At 41.1% G+C, this 24,431-nt stretch overlaps 1 protein-coding gene across 3 annotated transcripts in view; it reads left to right on the top strand.

Moving 5' to 3' along the window:
- Positions 1 to 24,431, top strand: part of cntn4 (contactin 4) — a 204,359-nt gene that overhangs the window by 121,788 nt on the left and 58,140 nt on the right. For all 3 annotated transcript variants that reach the window (XM_082532729.1, XM_082532731.1, XM_082532730.1), the window contains exons 9-11: positions 9,756 to 9,895; positions 16,869 to 16,998; positions 17,746 to 17,896. In XM_082532729.1, coding sequence (XP_082388855.1) covers positions 9,756 to 9,895; positions 16,869 to 16,998; positions 17,746 to 17,896 — 421 coding nt within the window. The remainder of the gene's footprint in view (positions 1 to 9,755; positions 9,896 to 16,868; positions 16,999 to 17,745; positions 17,897 to 24,431) is intronic.

Here is a 24,431-nt window from a genome sequence, read left to right on the forward strand (position 1 = left end):
CGATAAGGCAAATTCCCATCTTTCCTCTGCTTTAGCCTCTTGACGTCGCACCTGATTGTTTGTGTGCTTAGCCCCGGCGCAGGCTGGGACGGGCTGCCGGCTTTCATTTGGCAAGCGTTTTCTGAGGGTCGATGCGCGCGCAGCAGGTGAGGGATAGAGCGAAGGATGCTGACAGCGAGGGGGGGCAAAGAACAACGATGACAATGCGGCTCAGAAAAATGTGGTGGGTGGGAGCAGCCCAGTCAGACTCTGATGGAGAGCTGGTGTAGCATGAATGGATGTTAGGCTAAATAAGTGGTGATGGTAACGTTTATAGAAAGTCTAGTTTCACATCTTTCCCATTTGTTGCAGCAAATGTATACAGGCACATATGGTGCAGCTGACTGAATGCCTGCAAAGCCTGCACTCATGTACAGCATCAATATGAATTTAGTGATTTTGTGTTTACTGCATATAGAAAACACCTCAAGCAAAGAATAAAAAAAAATGGTCAATTTTGTTTTTATATAGTGATAACACTGATAGGAAACCAGGGGCAATGGGTTTAATCTCCAGGCCCTGAAAATCAGGCACAGTTCTGTGGTGGAAATCTCTCCATGGACTCAGGAACAAGTCTTTGTTTGCTCACAAGTTTTCACGTCCCCCCTGTGTGTGAGTGGGTTTGATTCCACTGTCCAGAGACAGGCTTGTTAAATAAACTGGTGATTCTAGATTGGCTGTAGGTGCACATGAGTGTGAATTGTTGTCTGTGTGTCTGTGTGTGTTAGCTCTGCAGCACACCGGTGACCTGTGCGGGGTGTACCCCACCTCTCACCCAATCTCAGCTGGAACAGGTTGTAATGTATGCAGGAGCAACATAATGTAGTCGATGTCTTTTTCCAGGTCTCTGTCATTTCAGCAACAATTCCAAACTATGTTCTGCACACATTCCAGCAGCAGGAGCTAACCTGGCATGCCTTGACTTCAAACCTGTCACCCACTGAAAACGTTTGGAGCATTTTGAAGCGATGAAGATATCCGCCGAGGCCCAAACTGTTGAGCAGAAACATTCATATTTAGCAAGAATATGAAAACATTTTACTTTCAAAATTAAATCACTACGTCTCCTCTTTTCCCAAATGCTTACAGAGGCTGGTTGAAAGCATTTGGTGTTATAGCAGCGGGCATGTAAATGCAACATTAAAACGAAACAAAACAGGAAAAACAGCTAGATCCATCCATCCATCTTCTGTGAGTTGAGTCTTACGGGCTGGAGCCTATCCTAGCTTTAATATGACGAGAGGCAGGAAGAAGCTGGAGTACCTCGATGGAACATGCAAGCTCATACATACATCTGACACGAGCCCAGGACCTTTTTGCTGTGAGGTGACAGTGCAAACCGCTGCACCACCGTGCTGCTGTTGAAAATAATATTCCAATATAATATATGCTCATACTGCATGAATGCATACAACCCAATAGGGTAACATTTTATACAAGGAAAGCCCATTCCATTTAAGCTTTCAGAGTTTGGAAGGTAGATGATACAGTGTATGTCTGTGTTCTCAGTCATCCAGGCCATTGTAGTCTAAGGAGCTTGGAAAGAAAATCGTCTGGACTTCTTTAAGTTGCTTGAAGACGTTCTCTCAACCGAGAAGATTCTTCAGTTCTAGGGTCAAATGGTGGAGAGATCCCTTCCCAGACGCCTTAACGCCAACACACACCCTGGGCCTTTTGACCTCAGGCAATAACATGATAGGGTGGGGATAGGATTCACAGCGGGTTCACCCGAAACCTTGGCTGAGGTTACGTCTACGCTAATTCGTCTACAAATGCTCCGCATCCACACTGTCATTTTCAGTCGTTTTCGAAAAGAAACGACTGAAAACGCTTATGTTCTGCACAGCGAATGCATGAAACGTAAGACGATTCGACCTACGTCATTTCCGTCTTCTGTTTATTTAGTTTCCGGCTCTTTAAAATGTCGCAGCAAACTGTCGAGGAAAAGCACCGGGTTTTTTTAAATGGACTGACAATGAGATGGAGTTGTTGCTGTGAGTAACACAAGAGTACAACGTTGCAAAAGCGAGCAAGAATAAAGACTACAATGCCATCCGCCATCTTAGTTGAATTGGTCACATGACTGCATCATATAAGTAAAATGCGTCATCGTTTTCAAAAGACGTTTTTCATCGCCTTTGGAGAACATTTTCAAAAAAGCTCCGTGTTCCTTGACCAAAAACGCCGTCTCAGTGTGGACAGAAGGCCAAAACGGAGAGAAAAAGATGCGTTTTCAAACAAAAACATATTAGCATGGACATGGCCTGATTGTGACCTACACCCATTTTCAAACCCTGGCTCGTGTGATTAGGTAGAGTAACAACAGGGGGTCCATGTCCTTCTTGCAGGACATGGACCCCCTGGGACCCCTGGGACTCTCCACCATTTGACCTTAGACCTGAAGACGCTTCTCGGATGAGAGGTGAAATGTCTTCAAGCAACTTACAGAAGTCCAGACGCTTTTCTTTGCAAGCTCCTTAGACTATGATACAGTGCACAAAGGAACGTTGGAATCTGTTGAGTTAGCAGAGCTCAGCGGTAAATCTGCCCAGTTTCTTTGAAATGTGTTAGTGGCTTCAAAATAAGAGTGAACATATACATTCAGAAAGCAGTGTTTTTTTTGGAAATTTAATATTGGAATTGTTTTACTGCTTTACAATTAAATATAGAGTTTAAACAACGGACAGCTCAGAGTGTGTATGTTTGTGTGTTCCTTCACATAATTAGCCCTGTTGTCCAAGCTTAAATTTAAAGCAACTACACATTTTTTCTTTAAATCACTGACATGTGGCCTCACTGTTGTGATAATGTATCGCAAGACGAATCAAAACGTTAGCGAATCGATATTTTGCCCCGGACCTATTTGAGAATAACGTGTCTTCTCTGTGGCAGGATAAAAAACTGAAGATTCATCTTCCAGCAGCTTTTAGTTTAAAAGAAATTCATCACTTTTCCCCCCTCAGCTGCACTGACAACAACAACACTGGCTCCATACGAGTCAGATGTTAGTGATCTCAACCAACTTCGTGCATGATTTTAGCGGCACATGATCCACAAACACAAATCGCTCTTTCATACTGGCCGGATTTTGATGTCGTATCAGTGCAAGACTCCAGCATAGCTAAACAAAACTACACAAATACCCCCTCTGGTTGCCTCATCTACCTCTTGTTATCAGACTTTTTTGTCTCTCTCTTTCCCAACACACACACGGGCCCACGCGCGCACACTTTGACTACATGCTGAATGTGTAATTTCTCCGTGTTCTCCTGTGTATCACGCTTTACTTGAAGGCAAAATACTGTATAGCGAAGCCAATTAGAGCAGGATTTGTACTGTAAGTGAAAAGGTCAGTCCTTGACAGTGACATTAGGCAGAGGTGTGGACTCGAGTCACATGACTTGGACTCGAGTCAGACTCGAGTCATTAATTTTATGACTTTAGACTTGACTTGAAAAAATGTTGTAAGACTTGTGACTTGACTTGGACTTTTACACCAATGACCTGGGACTTGAATTGGACTTGAACCGGTTTACTTGAAAAGACTTGATATTTCACCCCAAATATAAAATTTAACATGCATATTATATAGAGATTGAAAATGTGACGTCATTCACGGGTAAAACCGCAAAGGATTCTGGGAACTCGTGGCAAGAGGTACTAGCGCACGCAGGCTTTCAATTGAAATCAGTTATACAGCGATAAAAAGAAACACAAAAATGTCAAGAAGCTGTTGTATTATTAACTGCAATAGCCGGTCGCATGACAGCCACGGGAAGCCGACGGGTAAAGAGATCGGTTGTTATCGGATTACGTCGTTGAAGAGAAATTGTTCGAGCCATGTTTCCGAAGTAACAAAGACGCGACGGATGGCCTGGATTGCAGCCATTCAAAGATCAAATATAACGTCCCAGAACACTCCAGCTCACAGGTTAGTCTGCTCCAAGCATTTACACAAAGGTCAGTCTGCTGTTGTAGTTAATGCGTCATTTTCATAACATAATTGGTGATATAGGTTACAAGCAAGTCTGGCGCTGAACAGAAATTGTCGCGCTATGCTCCTTTATTTATTGTGCATAAATAGTGAATTGTCCTGACACAATATTGCGTTTCGCTTCTGTTATTATGGTACATTGACAAAAACATATACTTTTATTCACAGGATAAAACAGGTTTTTTGTATCACTAATCAGGGCTCTAGACTAACTTTTTGACATGGGCGCACCGGTACGCCTAACTTTAAAAATTTAGGCGTACCGGCACAAAAGTTAGGCGCACTCAAATTTTTCAACCGCATCGCTTAACACCGCAGTTTTACATGTGCACTTTCTTTGGGGGGGGAAGTCCATACAGACAATATTAATTTCTAAATTATTAACTAACAAACTTGTGCTTAAAGTGCTTTGTCAATATTGTAGAAAATGTTAAAAACTTAATCATCATCTTGGCCTCCTCTGATGACCTGTTTGCTGCTGTCTGCTGCTGAAAGGCCGTGGGGAGAGGGGACACTTGGGCAGTGCATTTACTGCAGCATATAATGTGTTTTCTGGATACACTGTGCTTTTTCAGCATTCAAATATTGATGGCACCGTGTCAGAGCACTGGCTATGAATTTCAGACAGATCAGGCCTTAACTTAACAAAAAAGTTATCAATAGTTCTTTTCATCTTTTCTTATTACCCACAGCTACATCCACTTCTCTCAGGCCTAGGCTGCTCACTAGGGCTGAGTATCATCACTGATTTCTATAATCCATTCAATTCCGGTTCTCAAAGTCCTGATTTGATTCAATTTAGCCTCAGACAGTCAGAAATATTATAATTCTGATCATTTATCAGTACTGATACACATGAGACTTCATCAGAATTGTGAAAATCACAGCAGATGCCTTTGTGTGAAAGTAACTGAGAATAAAACACAGGAAAACATGAAGGAGATTTTCCTGGTCTGGCTTTTTATAGCAGATAACCTTAAAAATATTCTGCAATTTTGCATAATTTTAAGAAATTTAAATTTCTTCAGTACTGAACAGCAGAAATTAGGCTTTCTTGTCCGAGGTCATTTAAGTGAAAAAAGAAAAAGCGCTGTAAACAACGCTAGACTGGTGGGTAATAAGCGAATGAATAATGCAGAAAACAGATTTGAGACGGGAAACTGTTCCTGAAGTACAGAGAGAGAGAGAGAGAGAGAGCTGTGCAGGAAGTGTGATTTTTATCGTGGTGGAAGCAAAACAGCAAAAGTCAGAGGGAATTCATGACGACATTGATCAAAAGTGAAGCGCAGTTTGCTGCTTCTTTTGCTGCAGGCTCAGTGAATTTTGGTTGGAGAGAGACAAAACCTGCAGCTCAGAATCAGCGCAAAAAGACGTAAACACAGCGCGGACCCGAAGAATCGCTAAGCTCCGACAGCGTGTCCGTGTTCAGGCCGTCGGGTGAGAAAGCCGAGAAAGACGAGAAAGACGAAGCTGATTCTGATGTGTTGGGTCCGCTCCGTGTTTAGGTCTTTGTGTGGAATCCGTTAATGAATTGATATCGCTTTATTCAAGCTACTCACCTCTCTCTTCCACCTGCACTTTCAACTGGACCACGGCCAATCAGAGAGGTCCCGCCCCTGACTATCTCTGATTGGTTTAGTCCACGATAGGGGCATAATGTGTGTCTGTTGTTGACCACACGGAGAGTTACAGAGATTTTTTTTTTGTTACCGGAACAGTTGGTCGCACCTGTGCGACCAAATATTTATTTTTAGTCGCACCACTGAAAAATTTGGTCGCATTTGCGACCAAATTGGTCGCACTCTAGAGCCCTGCTAATTGCCCAGTACGATTACAGCATACAGTATTATTGTCACTGCTACATTTCTGTGATGCTACCAGAAATTATTTCCACTACTAATTAATTACCGTTGAGCTCAAAGGTCCTATTAATAAACGGTTAATGAATGTGTATTTATGATGACGATTTGTGAGACTGGTAAACTTATGATACGTACGATGGTCTTTACTTTCTACACGGTGCATTTCAAGGTCCTGCACCCATCCGTCGGTAAACTGTACCTGGGCTTGTTGCAGTGACCTGAAGTTACTAAACTTCATGAGTGTATGCACTCACTCCAAGAACCGTATGATTATAAATATGCATATAAATATGCTACAATGAGATAGCTGACTTCATCTAACTAGCAAATGTTTTCCAGGCTACGTTGGTGATGCAGATTTTTTTAATGTGTATGATATTTTTGTCATGCGATTTTAATAAAGCCGGTCCTACAACCGCATCCAAGAATAACATGCAGCTTATCTCAGAACTGTCGGTGAAAATTATTCTTGGAGCTAGGTTTAATTGAGCTGCATTTTAAAGAGGTGCAATTTCACTATTTGTGTATATTTTCTAAGTTCACTATTTTGTCATGTGTTGAGAAAAACAGATTTAAAAATTACATGGTCTAATATTTACATTTAGCATAACTGCAACATGCTTTTTTCGTTTTGTTTTTTTTTAAAGACTGGAAAGGACTTGAAATTCAAAATTTCAGACTTGTGACTTTACTTGGACTTTTACACCAGTGACTTGAGACTCGACTCTGACTTGCCTGACATTACTTGAGACTTGACTTGAGACTTGAGGATAAAGACTTGAGACTTACTTGAGACTTGCAAAACAATGACTTGGTCCCACCTCTGACATTAGGTGAGATCTGTGGAATGGAAAAGTGTGGTCAGCTATTCCTCTTGTCCTGCTACTGGCCTTGTGTGATATAGGATGATAGTGGCTGGACCTACATATCAAGAGGAACGCACAGAACATTACACACAGGGAGAGCTTTAAAGATCTAGTTTTATGTACCTCTTTTCCAGCTTAGTCATTAACCAGCCCTGAGTTACTTGCATGACACAGCAAGAATCAATTCTCCCTCCGTATAATTATACCATTATTTACCGAGACTGTATTGAATGGAGCGTTTTTATGGTGCCGGTGCCCACCCTAATGAATATGGATCTGGTTTTCATCCTTTTTGTTCAGATATAAGAACACTTGGAAAGTAAAAGAAAGCATAAAAGGAGTTCAGTGATCTTTTTACATTTTTTTTAGCTCCAGTCAAAGGCAGTAGATGTGTAATTCAGGGTTTGTTACTGCACTTCAATGAAGACAGATGTTATCATTCACTTGTTGGTTAATTAATGCAGACGTGTGGAGAGAGAGTGTGGACCCAAGTGCAGACACAGACGGTGAGAGACTTAAAGTGAAAGCGAGCCTTTATTACAGCGAGGCAAAGGAGAGAATGACAAAACTGGGAAAAACCTTAAAACAAATATAAGGAAATTAAAGACCGAATACGAAAACCTGAGACAAGGAACAATGAACCTGGAACATGGAGAAATGCAGCAGGTGATACACAGTTGATCCGGCGACAAACAGAGGAAGACAAAAGGCTTAAATACACAGAGGGTTAACGAGGGAATGAGACACAGGAGGAGACACACACAACTGGGAGAAATCACACGCAACGAGACCGGGAGAAGCAAAACTAGAAAAGCCTGACATAGCGCAGGGGACTGTCAAAGTAAAACAGGAAACACGAGACAGTGAAAAGCACAGACATGAAACCATAACTTGACTAGATGTGACACAAGGAACAAAGGGGAAGTACGGAGACAGAGATCAAGAGACTAGAAACTAAATAACAACGACATGAAAGACTATTAATAATTCAAAAACACAAAACGCCGGCTCACAGACCCAGGCCCATGACACTCACGTCACTACGCCTCAAATGTATGCACATATACAAATGTGTGTGTGTGTGTGTGTGTGTGTGTGTGTGTGTGTGTATACACACATATATAATGCACATACTCACTGGCCACTTCATTAGGTACAGCTGTTCAAGTACTCATTGATGAGTCGTTCACGTGGCAGCAGCTCACTGCATTATGGCATGTAGAGATGGAAGAAAGGAGATTTTTTTGAGTGAACATGGTGTGCTTGTTGGTGCCAGGCAGGTTGGTCTGACTATATCTGGTGGTCTACTGGGCAGAAGGTTTTCATAAGACCCTGTGCAGTTCTGTGAAAAGCCTGATTGAAACTTTGCGTTTGGACCTTAAGAGAGCCGTGCATATGTGAATGCCCACAAACCTCGATGAGCTGAAGCAACTTTGTAAAGACGAGCCAAAAGTGCAAATATGTGAGAGACTGATAAAGTAAAGGATTACTTCATGTTAGTGCTGATAAATGTGCTTCTGCACGCCGAATGACGGGGATGTTAGTTTTTCACAGGACTGCTTAGAGTCCTGTGAAATCTTTCTTATTCACAGGATCGTGTGAAATTCAAAATACAAGTGTTGCTACAAGTGGGAAGAAAATTTGTAACTAGAATTGAATAAAAGCACACAACAACCACACTACTAAACCACTCCTTTTACTGGATTTAACAGCTTATTAACAACCTTTGGTTTCTGACATAAATGCATGTTCTATTTGTTTTTATAATAAATGACTGAACTGATTCATTATTCAGTTTTAAAATGATGAGCACTGTCATTCACTGCACTTTGTGATTGATGTTCTGCAGTCTATTACACAGTTCCAGTATAAATAATGCAAATAACAACTGGGTTAAAGGGTCTGCAGTCTTCCTCGAAAGCTGCATTATGCCCCCAAACAGCAGAGAGAGAGTGCAACCTTTTCTTGCCTCCATATATTACAGTTCAATTTTCAGTCGTTAGAATATGACATCCTTCAAGACTTTACTTCTGCACATTAGAAAGATCATTTCTCATTCGTTCTTAGCATTTACAAATGTGTTAGAAAATTAGGGCAAATAACAATGTGCAGCTGTCTGCACTTTGGACAAAGATTGGTCGTATGTGTCTGCGCGATCAAAACAGATAAACCTAAAGAGTTCTGCTCATTATGCTTGCATTATTTCATTGTGTAAATCCCTGCACTTGTAATAGTGCTTCTAATTGTGAAAATCTCCCACGCCCTTATGTGTGGGTCATGGATATAGAAGATGCAGAGGAGAAAAGAGGATGGATGGATGGTATGATGGTTGTCTACTGTAGTTCTTCCCCTGTTGCGTTGGAAGAAGGGTGTGACGTGTGAGGCTGATGAGTGTATTTGACTAAATGTCAGACTAATCAGAAGGTTGGTGGTTCAATCCCTGTCTTCTCGAGTCTGTATGCCAAAGCATCCTTGGACAAGATACTGAACGCTGAGTTGCCCCTGGTTCTTTGGAGCATGAATGTGTGTGAATGTTAGGTGCAATAGCATGCACTTAGATGCAGAAAAATAGGTGCTTGTGTGAATGAGACATGTTGTGTACAGTGCTTTGAGTACTTGAGTAGGAAAGTCCTATAGAAGACCAGTCCAGTGAAAGTGTAGTACTACACATGCATGTTTATTTCAGGTACTGTGTAAATTTCCTCATCAGCAGGCATTCACTGTCAATGACAAGGAAATGACAAGATAAGTGTAACACTTCAGGAATCCACAAAACATCCAAACATGTTGATGGCTTTGGATCACGCTGTCTGAAAGAAACGCTTTATTTCGGTAGCACCAACTTAAGCACTGATATGACATCTTTTGTGCACTGTACTTTTGTGGGTTAACCATAGTGTTTTGCTGCATGTATGAGGTGTTTTGAGAACATCAGATTTGTGAATTGAAAAAAAAGTGTTCACTCTAATTGCCTCGTACTTCCGCTCTTTCCAGCTCCTCCTCATCTCATCGAGACGCCCCAAGATGTCCAGAAGCTCATCGACGACTCGCTGGCGTGGGAGTGCAAAGCCACCGGGAAGCCCAAGCCTTCATACAGGTGGATGAAGAACGGGGAAAACCTGGAGTCTACCGAGGTGAGAGCTCCCGGCGACCCGCGTGTTTTTAGAACTGAAGAAAAGGGCTAGACCTTCTTCGGCAGCTTCGCGACAGATGTTTCTCACACACTCCGCGCTGCCGAATGAAGGATTGGAGCAGCCATGTACTGTACTTTCAGAGCTTTATTGCGCTGCTTGTTCAAGCTTTACTGACTAATTACCTTGCATTATATTCTTCTTCATTACAACACAGTGCCTCCTGTTCAGTTTATGTTACTCACTTCTGCAAAACAGCATTTATTTCAAAGGAATTAAACTGTGTCTGCTGTGCTGAGAGACGAAACTGTAAGCAGGCCAAGTACAGTGATGTAAGAGCCACCCTAATCTTCTGCTAAATCTCTCCACGCCGAGCGCGGTTATTAATCCTGTGCCACCAAAGAAGAAAAATACAAGATTCTCTATACAAACATTGTATATCCTACTTTCATTTTAGCTCGCCGCCTGCCTCCGGGTCCCCATTATGAGTCCGGTGATGAGAGATGAGTCTATTAGGACCAGCCTACTTCCACACCTAACTTTAACTGAACTCTGCTGTTGGCATTTGCAAAAATATGATCCCCTGTATTTGTTATTTATGTTGGATTATGATATCAGATCATTTAGTCAGGTTGTTTGGAAAATAACGATTGGACATTCAGGCACAGCGTGCACCTGATAAATAAACAGGCATTATGTTAATTTGCTTCATTATGCAAGAAAGGCGACAAACACACCAGAGGATATCGATCAGTACTTGAATGTTATACATGTGGTTGAAATGAACTCTGTGTGTTGTTATTACTGGAGGCAGTACTCCACACAGCACAGGCTTTTTCATATAAAAAAACTGATTTGGCTTGCCATCAGGGGAGAGTAATCAACAACCTGTTTAGCCAATGGCAAACGCTTTTATCAGCACCTCTTATGAGGTAAGGCTCTTGTGTTTTCGGTGTGTGAGAGTAATCATGTTATTGTTTTTCTTATTTGGCAGTTTCTTAAAAACAGTAAACAACAAAGCATTTGATTGATCCCGTTTGACTCCCTGTGACCTTACTGCTTCTTTCTCTGTTTACTGGAGGTGCAATGACAAGTCCAACAAATGTAAATAAACCCATATTTTGTTCACAATGAGCGACTAAGGGTTGATAATATTATTGGGCATAGTCAGAGTTTTTTGCTCAAGTAAAAATGAGCAGAGGTTCAGCAATCTGCAAAATTGTAAAACTGTTTGAATATCTTATTATTTACAGTACATAATATCATCAAAAGATTGTGAGAGTCTGGAGAACAAGGTACAAAGCAGAAACTCAATATTCAAGGCCCATAATCTTCTCCCGTGGCGTTGCATCAAAAACATGCACGATCCTGGCATGGAGATCACCGCACAGACTCCGAAACACTTCCAGAAACCGTTGTCTGTGACCACAGTTTACAGTGCCATCCTCGAATGCAGGTTAATCTGCTCCATCAAGCAAAAAAGACGCTACAAAATCAGGAATGTTGCAGTCTTCTCTTTCTCTAAACTTACTGAATCCAGGAATGAAGCTAGGAAACACGGTTTGAACACAAGAAAAGTGGAAAACTGTTCCGTGGTGGGACAAATCAAAGAGAACATTTCTGGAAACGTGGACGCCACATCCTCTGGACTAAAGAAGAGTTCAAAAGCATCTCTGATGGTATGGGTGCATCGGTGTTTTTGGAATTGGCAACTTGCACAACTGAAAAGGCAACATATGCTCAAATCCACATGATGTGTTTTTCAGCAGAGGCCTTGCATAATTCGGCAAGACGATGCTAAACTACATACTCCATCTATTCATAAAGCAAAGTAGAAGGATCTGTGTGCCAAAATGGCCTGCCGTCCAGACCTTTCACTAACTGAAAACATGAAAAAACTAAAGAAACAAAGACGACACGAGGCTGCTAGACTCCTATAAAAGACAAGTGCAGGAAAACATTTCTGCCTCAAAAGTCCAGCAACTAGTCTCCTCAGTTGTTAGATGTGTGCGAACTGTTGCTACAGGAAGAGGGGAAGCTACACAGTGATAAACACGATGTCACTAATATGACCTTTTTTAATTAAAATGCTAAACATTTGATTTATATTTTATATTCTACTGTCAATAAAACAGATTTGTGAGATTTGCACATTTTACACAGTGTGCGTGCTTTTTAAGAATTTGGGTTATAGATTAAATTTCTAAAGATCGCTTCAAAAACGGAGGAAAACTACACGCACAGTTCATCACCCTCTGGATACGGGGCAGTAAGTGCATGATTAAAGGTTAGAGTGATGGCACTGATGTTTGTGCTGCACAATTCTTCTTAACATACACATAATTAATGGATACATTCCAAACGCATGGGTGAATGGATTAATCAGCAAAGGTGTTGCATTGTTTGAAATGCCACCATTAACCGCAGTGGCTTAATGAGTGGAAGAGGGAAAGGTCAGTGATGTAAGAAGCGGTGGGGAGAGGAGCCGCCGTTTGTTGTTATTTATTAACGATGAATCAATTGCGGCTCTTCTGACTGAGCAGTTCACTGAAAGTAACTTCTGATGAACTTTGAGCATAAAAAAAGAGCAACGTAAAAGTCATTTTTTGACTGTCGGTTCCTGGAGGGGTCAAATAGTCAATTATATGTGCGCTACATTTACTTGTTAAATGATGACATATGGACCGTCCACTAAGCTCACATGCTTTCAGTGTACTGCAGTGCTGTGCCCCTGTTTTAATACACATGAACAATCATTCAGCTGCCATTCTAGCCCTCTCCAGCTTTAGCATTAGCACGTTCTTGGATGAAGTAGGAACAGTTTCTGGAGTCTTCCTCATACCTTAGGTGGTTCTTTTCTCAACTCAGCACTTGACTTTTATTTTAAAAAGCAAACTTACCCTCTCCTAAAAACTAAAGACTAGCATAATCATAGTTTTGTAGGCAGCTGTGGAGTGGCAGATAATGATGTCATTAACCTTCCAAAAACAGACTAGTATTGGGGGTTTTTTTACCTTCATTTATCATCAGAGTCATAGCAGGACTGTACTTCATGTGTTTTTGTTTAAAAATTAACTTTATCCAGAACATTCTATATTATTTCTTTGGATTTCAGCTGGTTTATAGTTAAATTGTTACTCTTCTCATGAATCCCTTTTCTCCATGAATGTTGGACACTGGACTTAATTATACCTCCTTGGACAACAGAGCACAGTACTGTGCAAAGGTTCTAGGCAGGTGAGAAAATATGCTGTAAACAAAGAATGCTTTCACAAATGGAAGTGTTAATAATTGATTTTCATCAATCAACAAAATGCTGTGAATGAACAAAAGACAAAAAATAAAAACAGTATTTGGTGTGACCACCCTTTGCCTTCTTCTTGGTACACTTGCACACAGTTTTTGAAGGACCTCGGCTGGTAGGTTGTTCCAAACATCTTGAAGAACTAAGTAGGCTTCCTCACAGCCTTCTGTCTCTTCATGTAATCCCAGACGCACTCGATGATGTTGACATTAGGGCTCCGTGGGGGCCGTACCATCACTTCCAGTACTTCCAGTTCTTCTTTGCGCTTTGGCTGTGTGTTTGGGGTCGTTGTCCTGCTGCAGAATACATTCGGGGCCAATAAACAATCATTTATATTTGTGAAAGCGTTTTTTGCTGACAGCATTTTTCTACACCTGCCTAAAACATTTGCACAGTACTGTAAATTTGCATTATAAAAGTTGAAAGAATTTTTTTAAACTTTTTATTTTGTACTTTTTCCAAATTTATAGTACATGCAAACAAAAATATGAAAAGGAACACAAAAGAAACAAACTAAAAGGAATAAAGGACACTTAATCTGTGGAAGAGAAAAAAAAATATTAAAAAAATTAAAAATAAAATAAACAACGAGGAGAGGTCCCTGCCTTATGGGGATGAGTCTTATAGGCTATCCATTTTGTCCACTGTTTTCGGTGTTTGTCAGATTTCAGTCTCAAAGTGTAGGTCATTTTCTCCATTATATATATGTCCTCGATTACATCAGTCCATTCTTCCAATTTTAAAGGGTCACTTTTCAGCCTGTTTTTTGTTATTACCTTTTTGCTTGACAACAACATAATTTTAAACAAGTAATGGTCCTGGTCCTCCTTTCTTACATTTTCCCATATTCCAAAATATATTACTCGTGCCTCACACGGCACGTCATACCCCAGCACTTTCTTCATTGTTACTGCAATGCTTTCCCAGTAAGGTTTGATATTTTTACACTTCCAAAACACATGAGAATGATTGGCGTCCCAGTCTCCACATAATCTCCAGCATCATTTGTGTATAATTTTCTGAAACATCCGTAGACAAATAAGTGCGAAATTCATTCCTGGAACCAGAGCCGTTGAAAAAGCGGACGTCATTGCTGAGTTCTGTAGCGACGCTTTAATGGGTTTTTACATATTTTTGAGATTTTTTATTATGGACCCACAGCGAACAAGCTTTTGTGTTCAGTTTTTCTCAGGATTGCTTTTATTATCTGTGTCAGAAAAGCTATGTTTCTTTTCTTGTGGCATTTTCATCTGAAGGACCTCACTCTCTGCTGCTTTATTGACAATGGCTGCAGGATTAAGTAGCGCTGCAATTAAAAGGAAACTCCACCGTGAAACAGGATTTAGTCCATTTAAAGGACCACCGTACTCATAGCTTACTGCTCTGCACTTGAATTTAGGTTTCCCTGCTCTCTTAGGACTCTTATCCAAAAGGCTTCAAATAATGTTGCTTTAAGTGTGGTTTAATACTTAAAAAGGATCAGAGAGATGGTTGAAATTCCTTGTTTTCCATGTTCGTTCAAGCTCAAGTGGAGCAAACAGGCTTCGCCTCAAGTTTTGTTCTTGTTATTATAAAGCCACTGTTGAGCTTAGTTCATGTCTGCTACTTCTGTCCTGCTCAGGCACATTAAATGAATCAAACATCTGAGTAGAATGAGCAGATTTCTTTAACATTTCTCCTCCAGTGAGCACTAATCATTTCTTTTTGTTTGAACCCTTTTTCTTAGTCAACAACAGTGTTGGTCAAGTAACTAATTACTGATTACTTCCCAAAAAAGTAATCCCGTTACTTTACTGATTACTTATTTTCAAAATTAATTAGTTACTTAGTTACTTTTTAAAAACACGATTTACAACTTGAATAGGTAATAAAGCGATAGATGTTTCAGCCCAATTCTACTTTTTCTGCATAATCCATCATACAAAATGTAATCAAATGGAAAAGTCTCTTTTTAAAACTTGTTTTATCAGTTTTAATCTCTTTTTTTTTTTATGCATCAAGCAAAAATTTAATTATATGCAACATTCACTGACTGGAAGAAATTTGTTTAACATTTAAACCTATTTTCTGCACATTCCAGCACATAAAATAAAATATTTTTTGTGTTTACACTCGCTCTTTCAAATAAATGCAAGTAAAACACAGCAGAAAATAAATAAAATCAAAGACTCAGCGGTCCTGTTGCTCTATTTTCACCTGTAAAGCAGGAGTGGCGTAGGTGGAGGTTTACCCTGGTGCAGGTGTGCCGCAGCGGTCAGTTGAACAAGTAACGCGTTACTGCTCATCTCTGGTCAACAAAGATCAAACTTGAAAGATTAGAGTATAAGAGAATGAAAGACCCCCCACCCTTTTGTTCTGGAATGCAAATGAGTAGATTGAAGTTGTGATAATATCATATGAAATGTAGCCTGTGCAAGTGTTACAGGCATTTTGCATCATTCTTACAAAGACTAGTAATAGTAATCCTAACCCCCCCCCCCCCCCCCAGAAAAGCTCACTTTTTCAATTTATTCATATTTTTTGAGTTTTTGTTTTGTCTTGTTTGTTTGTTTTATCACGTAAATCACACCAGAGTTGTTGGCAAATGACATTGCCAATCATTTTCATTCAGCATAAGGCGTACAGATGGTCCCCCCCAGGTCCCTGCATGAAAAACTGCTGATTTGAGAGGAATGTCATGGTTAATTAATAGCTGCCATAAATGGGAATGCTTTCCATGCACAGACTGATACACGCCAGCATTCGCCTCCTTCGCCAGCAGGGATGTTCGCCCCTGCACATCCGGAGGTGCCTGAGCGGTATGGAAATTCAGGCGCAACCTGCTCAAACACAGGATTAGTTTGTGATCTTTCGACGAGGACGGTCTCTCTTTTCATGTCACAGTACCTTAATCCCCGGCAACTGGAGCACAGGCCGCTCCAAAAAAAAAAAAAAAAACCCTATGGAAATAGGCTCTGATGACATTATGGGTGAAGCCGGAGGAGAACGCAGCAGACGTAGGGACACGGGGGAGGCGAAAAACCTGACACAGCTGCATAGAGATGTATGAAAACTGCTCAAGGATTTAATACTGTAGTGAAGGAGCGGTGCGAAAACTCGAGTTCAGGGAGATAAATGTATACTGGGGATTAAATGTCCGACTGATTCACTGATCCAGCCGAGTTTTTAGTTCATTGGGCCTAGCCGTCCTTAAATAGATTTTAATTTGATGGCTCAGTGACGAGCAAGATTTTCCCCCCGTAGGCGGGCAAATAGTCCAAACAGATGAAGCGGTGGTACAGCGTGACCATGTACACAGCACTTAGTATGTACAGGGCATACCTATCTGGAAAGCAATTTTCACAGCGCTGTATACCTCAGATGTCTCGATACTCCTTCCCCTCTTATCCCCTCTTTCTGCTGAAGGGGAAACGGGCCCTGTGGTGCAGTCAGAGATATAAATAGAGCATGGTTTTATTTCACTCTCATAAACATGTAGATTGATTAGGGTCATTTTCCGCTAGCCTGCCTCCATCCACCCAAGCCTTTGCCTCCATTAGTGATGAAAACCTAGATTTATTGCCACGTCTGTCACTTCCAGACCATAATTCACTGGGCCGCTGGCTGCCTGTTTTTATGTAGATGAGCCATGGGAGTAAAGCATATTAAAGGCACATGTCTGTTTGTCCGTAGGAACGCATACAGGTCGCCAGCGGGGTGTTGTCAATCAGTCGCCTGACCCTGACTGACACCGGCATGTATCAGTGTGTGGCCGGCAATAAGCACGGGGAGGTCTACTCCAATGCAGAGCTGCGAGTTATAGGTAAGACCCCGCCCCGGTTTACAGAGTGTGCAGGGATGCGCACACCCACTCTGGCATGTGCGCATCCCTGCTTGAGATGTGTGCGCAAGAGTGTTTGTTTTCAAGTTTGCTCCCTCTTCAGATGACCTCTGGCCTCCCTCTTATTGGCCACTAATTGAAAAGCATTAATTATAAGATGAATGCGTCCTGCTGACAGTGATGTATGCTCGGAGCTGCTTTGTTCACCAGCCTCGCCCATCTGCGCTGTCAAGCCCGTCACTCTTCGCTCTTTGTCAGCAGCCGCCCTCATTCACCATTCAACCTCCGGCGCGTCTCATCCTGATCGTGTAGCCGATTGGGCTCGGGCTCAATACACCTGATTTTACTGGTCAATGGGGAGAAAAAAAGAGGATGTCGGGGAGGTTATCGGACAGCACACGATTTTTTTAAAGCAAGTTTTAGCGCAGGCGAGTTGTTATGAGAGTGATCAGACAGCACATGCAAGCCTGTTATCAATCTCTTCAACCCATCAGCTGTGGGCATTACTATTCAGCGTTCTGATTACTAATTATTCGCATTATAAAGATCTTTAATCCACTGTCATTGATTTACCCGCAGCAATAATTCAATGTATTTGTAATGTAATGGTGAAAAACTGTTGAGCCCCACATTTAAAATGAAATAAACGATCAGAGATGAATTGTAGGAAGGAGAAGAAAGTGTGAGGCTTTTACAAATACTGGCTTTAACATGCTGCTCTTGTCTCAGCTGTTGCCCCAGATTTTTCTCACAATCAACTGAGGAGCCAGACGCTGGTGAAGGTAGGAGGAGACGCGCTCGTCGAGTGCAAGCCCAAGATGTCTCCTTGGGGTGTGATCTCTTGGCGGAAGGGCAGCGAACCACTGCGAGAGACCGACAGGTAGCACAATATTTGCTTTTACCACGACATGAGAACTGCTGTGCTTTTTGCATGTGCTCTTATTGCTCTGAGACACAAAGACAGACACGTCTAAACAACACTCGCCCCCTTCCACACCTCTCATCTGGTTCTCATTTAAGCATATCGCTGTAAAAGCCTCCAACAGCAGTGTGTTGTGCAGCTGGTTGCCGTGAATGACGAGATGCACACATTTTAATAACAGAAAATGTAAATCACTGGCGCATTAGCACATTTTAAATGCCTGTTTGACTTGGCAAAGGCAACTTCCTGTGTACTATTTAACCAATAACCATAAAGTTCGATTCAATTCAATTTTATTCATACACCGCCTAATCACAACAGTCACCTCGGGCACTTTATATTTATATATTTGTAAGGTAAACACGCAGCATCACCTGATTCAGACAGAACTCTAAACTTCAAATCTAATTAACTCAACAGTAAGATTACTTTAACAGTACCTGCCCACTATGTGTCAATAACATAGTTTTTCCCGTCTTTGTGATTAGCCACAGAAATCTGTTGATATTCCATGATTTCTGATTGTCTCGTCACTGATAGCCACTTCCTATATGTGCACTTGTAAACTGTTTGGCCACCATCACTGATGACTGCCAAGACTTGGAGAACACCTTAAAAGAAAACCGAAAATTACTTATTCTGGTAGCAAAGGGTTCGAGCTAGGGATAAAGGTAAGATCATCACTGATGACCTAGTTCTCGTGCTTGCATTTATATATAAAACATCAAAGATATGTTGACAAATCAATCACAGCACTGACCAACTAAAGATGCAGGCAACCTTAAAGTGACCACTATACTGTGCTTTATCAGACCTGTCATGAGGATGAATGAGTATACCGTTTGGCTTGCAAACTGTAACGTAGTGTTAAATTAGCGCATGTTTTGTATGTCTGTCGAGGCCTGAAATCACAAAAGAAACTGATTTATTTGTCTTTTTAGGAATTCAAAAGGACAGTGTCAGTGTGCACCACAACGCTTCAATCTCTGAGGCTTATTTTGTGGTCGTACTTCCATGGAGAGATTTTGATGCACTCCTTAGATGTGGCTAAGAATAAAAACAGCTTGAAGCTGAGCTGAGTAATGGTTAATGGGGTTTGCCGTGTTTTATCTCCAGCTTTTTAGTGGCGGCCGAATAGACCGGCTGCTGAGTAAATTTCAACGTGCTAATCAGGTACTTTTCACCTCAGCGGGACGAGAACGGCTCCAGAAATCAAATCATTCGAGTTCTGTCGGGTTTTTGAGCAATGAGGAACGATCTCAGCGTCCAGCCACGTTTGACCTCTGAAATGTCACGCGTGCCACACGTGGTAACTCTGTCGGTCTTGTGCGCGTCTGTCAGAGTCCAGCGTGAAGTCTGGCCCAGTAACCTCGCTCGGAGACAGGGGTCGCCCATTGGGTGTCACCGTTCTAGCATGACCCGGCTCTGACAGCAGGGCTGTGTGCAGAGTGTCTTGCCAGGCTTTGCATATATACAAAGCAGTGTTGTTGCTTGTCAAACAAAGTGGCGGGGAATTTGCATAGTGGTTTCGCTGCTGGTGCCCTTCACTTGCCCTGTGCCACTTCCATAACAAACTTCAACCTCACAGCACACTTTGATCCTGTTGTTTGGAAATCATACTTTGGATTGTTTGACATGAATCGACGTTGCTGCGAATGAAGCGACGAATAAAGCGGCAGAGCTCAAAGTTAAATAGATGCTTTGCGATTCTTTGTTTCCCTGAAGTTCCATCACTGCACGCACTTGCCCTTCACTCTTCTCACTTACTGCTGACTGTACTCACTCGGTGACCAACTGCTGAGATAAATAACAAATGACTCGAGATTTGAATCATTCAAATATAATCACACAACAACTCCTGAATAATTGAAATTAGAAGTTTGTTGTGGGCGAAGCTGCAGCAGAAAGATAGATTTACTTTAGTTCTTCAGTGCAGCAGTGAGTATTAGACTAATGGACATTTAGTAGATGGATTTCTTTAACGCTGTCTTTGTTCTGGTAGTTTGAAAGTCTGTTTGATGCTCGCTAATGTGTTTTAATGCTTTTATTCGCACTAAATAAATGATATTTGGCTGAGACCACCTGTGCCGCTGTTCCAGAATGAAACGGAAAAGAAGCACAGATTTGAAATTAAAATTGAGACAGTCCCAGCTGTATTACATTAAAAGGAATCTTTTTAGATTTTAATTTTTTTGCCACGATAGCAGACTTTAAAGACAACTAGGAAGTAGAGTAACTGTTTGTGGAGCATGACAACACACACCAGACTCTCATCTGTGACTGCAACACACGCGCACGTAACCACACACTTCTGCGTTACAGGGCGCACAGTATAAAATGTTAAGCATCTGCTGTGGCAGTCGTCGGAGAAGTTGCCTTTTTAAGCGGCTGCGCGCTTATAGCCTCTCTGCCTGTAGGTCGACTACAGTATTTATTCTTATCGTGCTGCTTGTTGTGAAAATGATGCGACTTTGATGAAAGCCGATCGCATCCTGATATCACACATCAGTTGTGTGATAAGCACGACTGCTATGCTGCTTCCTTTTACACCCCCCCTTTATGTTACGCACCTATACAGAAACATGCAAAATCACGAGAGGTAGCCGTGAACCCCTTTTGTTGAAGATTAATTGCTTTAATTGCGTTAGTGCTCCACAGTGGCTTCAGCAGAAAGGGAACTAGTGTCACCAGCTGGGCAATCCATCTTCATAGCAGCAGCCCCGTTTTTTTTGTATGTGTGTGTGTGGTTTTTTTTGTGTGGGAGACCAGTGGAGAGGGAGGGAATGTCTTATCTACCCCAGACAACCCTGCAGGGACAAGGTTTAGATGACATCAGCTGGAACAAAGCAGCTGAGAGCGCAGAGTGGGGCAGGTCTTGCTGATGAGTGTGTAAGTGGGCCGTGTCAGGCGCGGAGAGCAGCCTGCAAAACACGCCATTTCAATATGTCACCAGCAGGAAGAAATCAAGTTTGTTAGGCCACTCGCAGCAGATGCGCTCAATCAAGTGTCCTCTCACGAGGCGTCGCAAGATGTGCTGACGTCCCGACGCTGCTCCCTCTTGCATTAAGCGCCATCTTTTAAAGACTTTGAGTATTTATCTCTATCGGCTTTAGAAGCCATGCAAATGTTTGAGGAGGTGTTTAAATCCCGAGGGAGGCATTAAAGAGCTTTGGGTGTGGCGGGTTTGATGCTGTCGCTTCTGCGTCTTTGCTTTGTTGCAAAAAAAGAACAGACAATGCTGGACTTCACATGCATGTAAAATCAATATGCATTTTTTACTCTTTAACAATCATTATAGCCACCTTCTGTAACACAGTGATGGACAGTCAGTATTTCAGCTTCTTTTTTTACTGAGCACAGTCCAAAAGGTTACATGCCTTTAAAAGGCCTAAGATGAGGCAATGTTATGCAAATGCTTTATGCTAAAATTAGATTTCCCTTTATTGTAATATATGTTTTTTCCCCCCACAAAAGATATCCAGAGAGGGGGAAACAATACAGAACCTGCTGGTGGCTGGATTCCTGGGGAAGCAGTATTCAGTCCTTTGTGTGTATTATAATCAGTGAGGGGAGATGGCACTCCATGAACAAAATGCACCCGGCAAACTGCTGCCAAGTCAAAATGCCAGCTGGGCTCCTGTTGTGTCTGTATGTGCAGAACACAGATAATATACAATATGTATAAAAATATGTATTGGTTTGTTGATTAGAAAGCCTGAATATTGCAACCAAACTAAAATAACTGTTAAATACTGATTTGTTGACATTGATTTGGGGATTTTAAATAGATTAAATTATGAAACCAAATTTAAATCATTTAGATTTTATTATATTAAAACAAATAATATCTATACAGTAGTTTAATTTTATTTATTGACAGATTTACTTTTTTGTGAATTTTAGTTATTATAGTTAGCCAAGTTATTTTGTATGTTTTGGCTCCTGCAACATAGGAATGAATAAAATAATGTATATCTTAGATTAGCTTAGCTTAGCTTAGTGTAGCTTAGCATAGCTTAGCTTATCTTTGAGAATTGCTACTTGAATTCAAATTGTTTTTGATTTCTGAAGTCATCCACATAGACTAAAAAAATGCCAACAATTATTTTTAAATAACTGTTCAAAAAACACCAGCTCAGTCACGTTTACCTGACAAAGCAAGTTAACTGAACTGGTGAGTTAACGGAAAGTCAGGGAGACGATTAGGACTGATGCTCCCAACCCAAAGAAAAAAGAAAAAAGAAAAAGCAAATTGGCGACAGCAGGGCTGCACAATTATGGCCAAAATGATTCTCATTTATTTTAATCAATAACATCACAATTATTTACAATAGTTATTCATTGATTTTAGTGACAAAATGTAAATAATAACCCTGCCTTTACATCCATATACCTAATAATATACACATCTTTGAAGCAAAACAAAGTTGGCCCTTTTTATTTATCTAATTCACTGCAGCTCTTTTATAAAAAATCTGAATGAAAAATTGTCAAATTTGAACACAAAATTAAATCAACATTTAAAGCCTTTATGCTAAATTCCGGGCAAATAAAACATCTTTGCAGGCAAATATGAATTTATCTGCTGGAAGTGCATCTCTTAAAGCAAGATATAAGCTCTTTCACTCCATTTATTGTACGTGCGTGATGGATGTGAATAAAGCTCGAAGCAAGTGAGATCCATCTCTTTTCCTCGTGTGACATTTTGCAGAACCCAGAACCCACTTTTGTCCAATAAATTGACAATTTTCTTGAAGTCTTCATTACTCACTGTGTTTAGTGGACAGATGTCTTTGGTCGAATTGAATGCACTTTGTGAGTTAGATAGATGCACTGCTGTGCTGCTGTGCTTTTATGGCTGTCTGCGTTTCACACTAGTAACCACTGCATCGTTTCAGGGTTTTCAGGTGGTTAAATAAGTCAGTTGTCTTAGTTTGCAGTACAGACGCACAGCTGTCTTTGCCTTCTTCTTCGTTAACATCAGTTGTGCTGGATCCACAGTATTTGTAAACAGTGGTTTATGATCAGCTTCAAAGAAATAAGCTGTTTGCCTTCTGCTGTGACAGATATTTTAATTTTGTTGTATATCTGGCTTTTAACGAATCCTGGAAACCACACGCTGCACAGTTCAAGGAACAGCTGTGATTAGCACATTCAGAAATGTGGTCAGTTGCTGATTTAGGGAGCGCTTAATTTGCTTTTGCCATGTATTCTGCTGGTGGAGCATGCGTTTTTCAATATCATTTGATCAGCTTAATTCAATTGTGGGAAGCCAAAATCGTGATCAACATTAATATTGGATTATATGTGACAGTCGGTGTCCTCCAGTCCAGGTTTAACAATCTAAACATAATACCTACTCTGCCCTGTCTTAAAGGATAAAAATCCTCATTCTGACAAACAAACATTTTTCTGTGAAAAACAGACTTTGGGTTTGTGTCTTGGTTTCTCATCAATGACGCCTTAGAGCTAACAGAGCTTGTGATTTCACAAACCAAGTGGGACCTGATAGTGGGTATGTCTAACGTTTATGTGCAATTAATGGTTAACTGTAGCAAGCAACCATTCGAGTGACATCTTTAAACAAAGACAGAAGGCTTGTTTCCAAGGGAACATCTGCTTACAGTTTTGCTAAAAGTTAACTCCCTTTTTCTCACATTAGTAGGTTTAAGCTGTTCAAGTGTTAAGTCGCATGACATGCAGGAGAAAACATAAAGAATGCGACTGCGGACTAAGTTGGAGATGTTGTAAAATGTCATGTTTTAGACTTTGACCTTATCTGTGTCAGTGTGTTTTTATAGAACTGTAGCTTAACAGTTACTTAGATACCTTGTCTGTGGAACCAGGTTGATTAGGAAAAGTCAGAACTAAATTTTCTTAGTGCTGATAAACGATGGATGTAGCCACAATGATTTCACCTACGAGTTGATCACGTTCTGTGAAGCCTCAAGCTGTCTGTTTTTGCTGTGGTCACCTTGGTCTCTTGAATCGGGACATGACAAGCGAGGGGTGGAGAACAGATCTGAGACACACTGAGGGACACTGCACACTTACAGAGAAGCAGCTCGCTTATCAATCAGCATACCCGCCCAAAAGCATAACCTGCTTAATTGTCCTTATTTACTCTAATGAGGACTATAATTTGCAACGTGAACATCATGTTGTAATTAATAAATGTTGATCGTGACTAGCAATTCAGACCATAAACTCATCTGACAAGCGTTTACTGGGGTCAAAGAGCAAGCAGGAACACCGCCATTTTCCCATAGACTTTTACACACTTTAAACACAGGAGTCACCCCCTGAGTGGAACAATTCATCACTCCAAAGAACACATCTCCACTGCTCTAAAATCCAGTGGTAGCATACTTTACAACACTGCACCTGACACTTTGCATTGTGCTTAGTGATGCAAGGCTTGGATTCATCTGCTCGGCTATGAAAACCCATTCTGTGAAACTCCCTGCACACCGTTCTTGAGCTAATGCGAAGG

Source organism: Aulonocara stuartgranti (assembly GCF_965226115.1).
Source record: "Aulonocara stuartgranti genome assembly, chromosome: 5".
Taxonomy (NCBI): Eukaryota; Metazoa; Chordata; class Actinopteri; order Cichliformes; family Cichlidae; genus Aulonocara; species Aulonocara stuartgranti.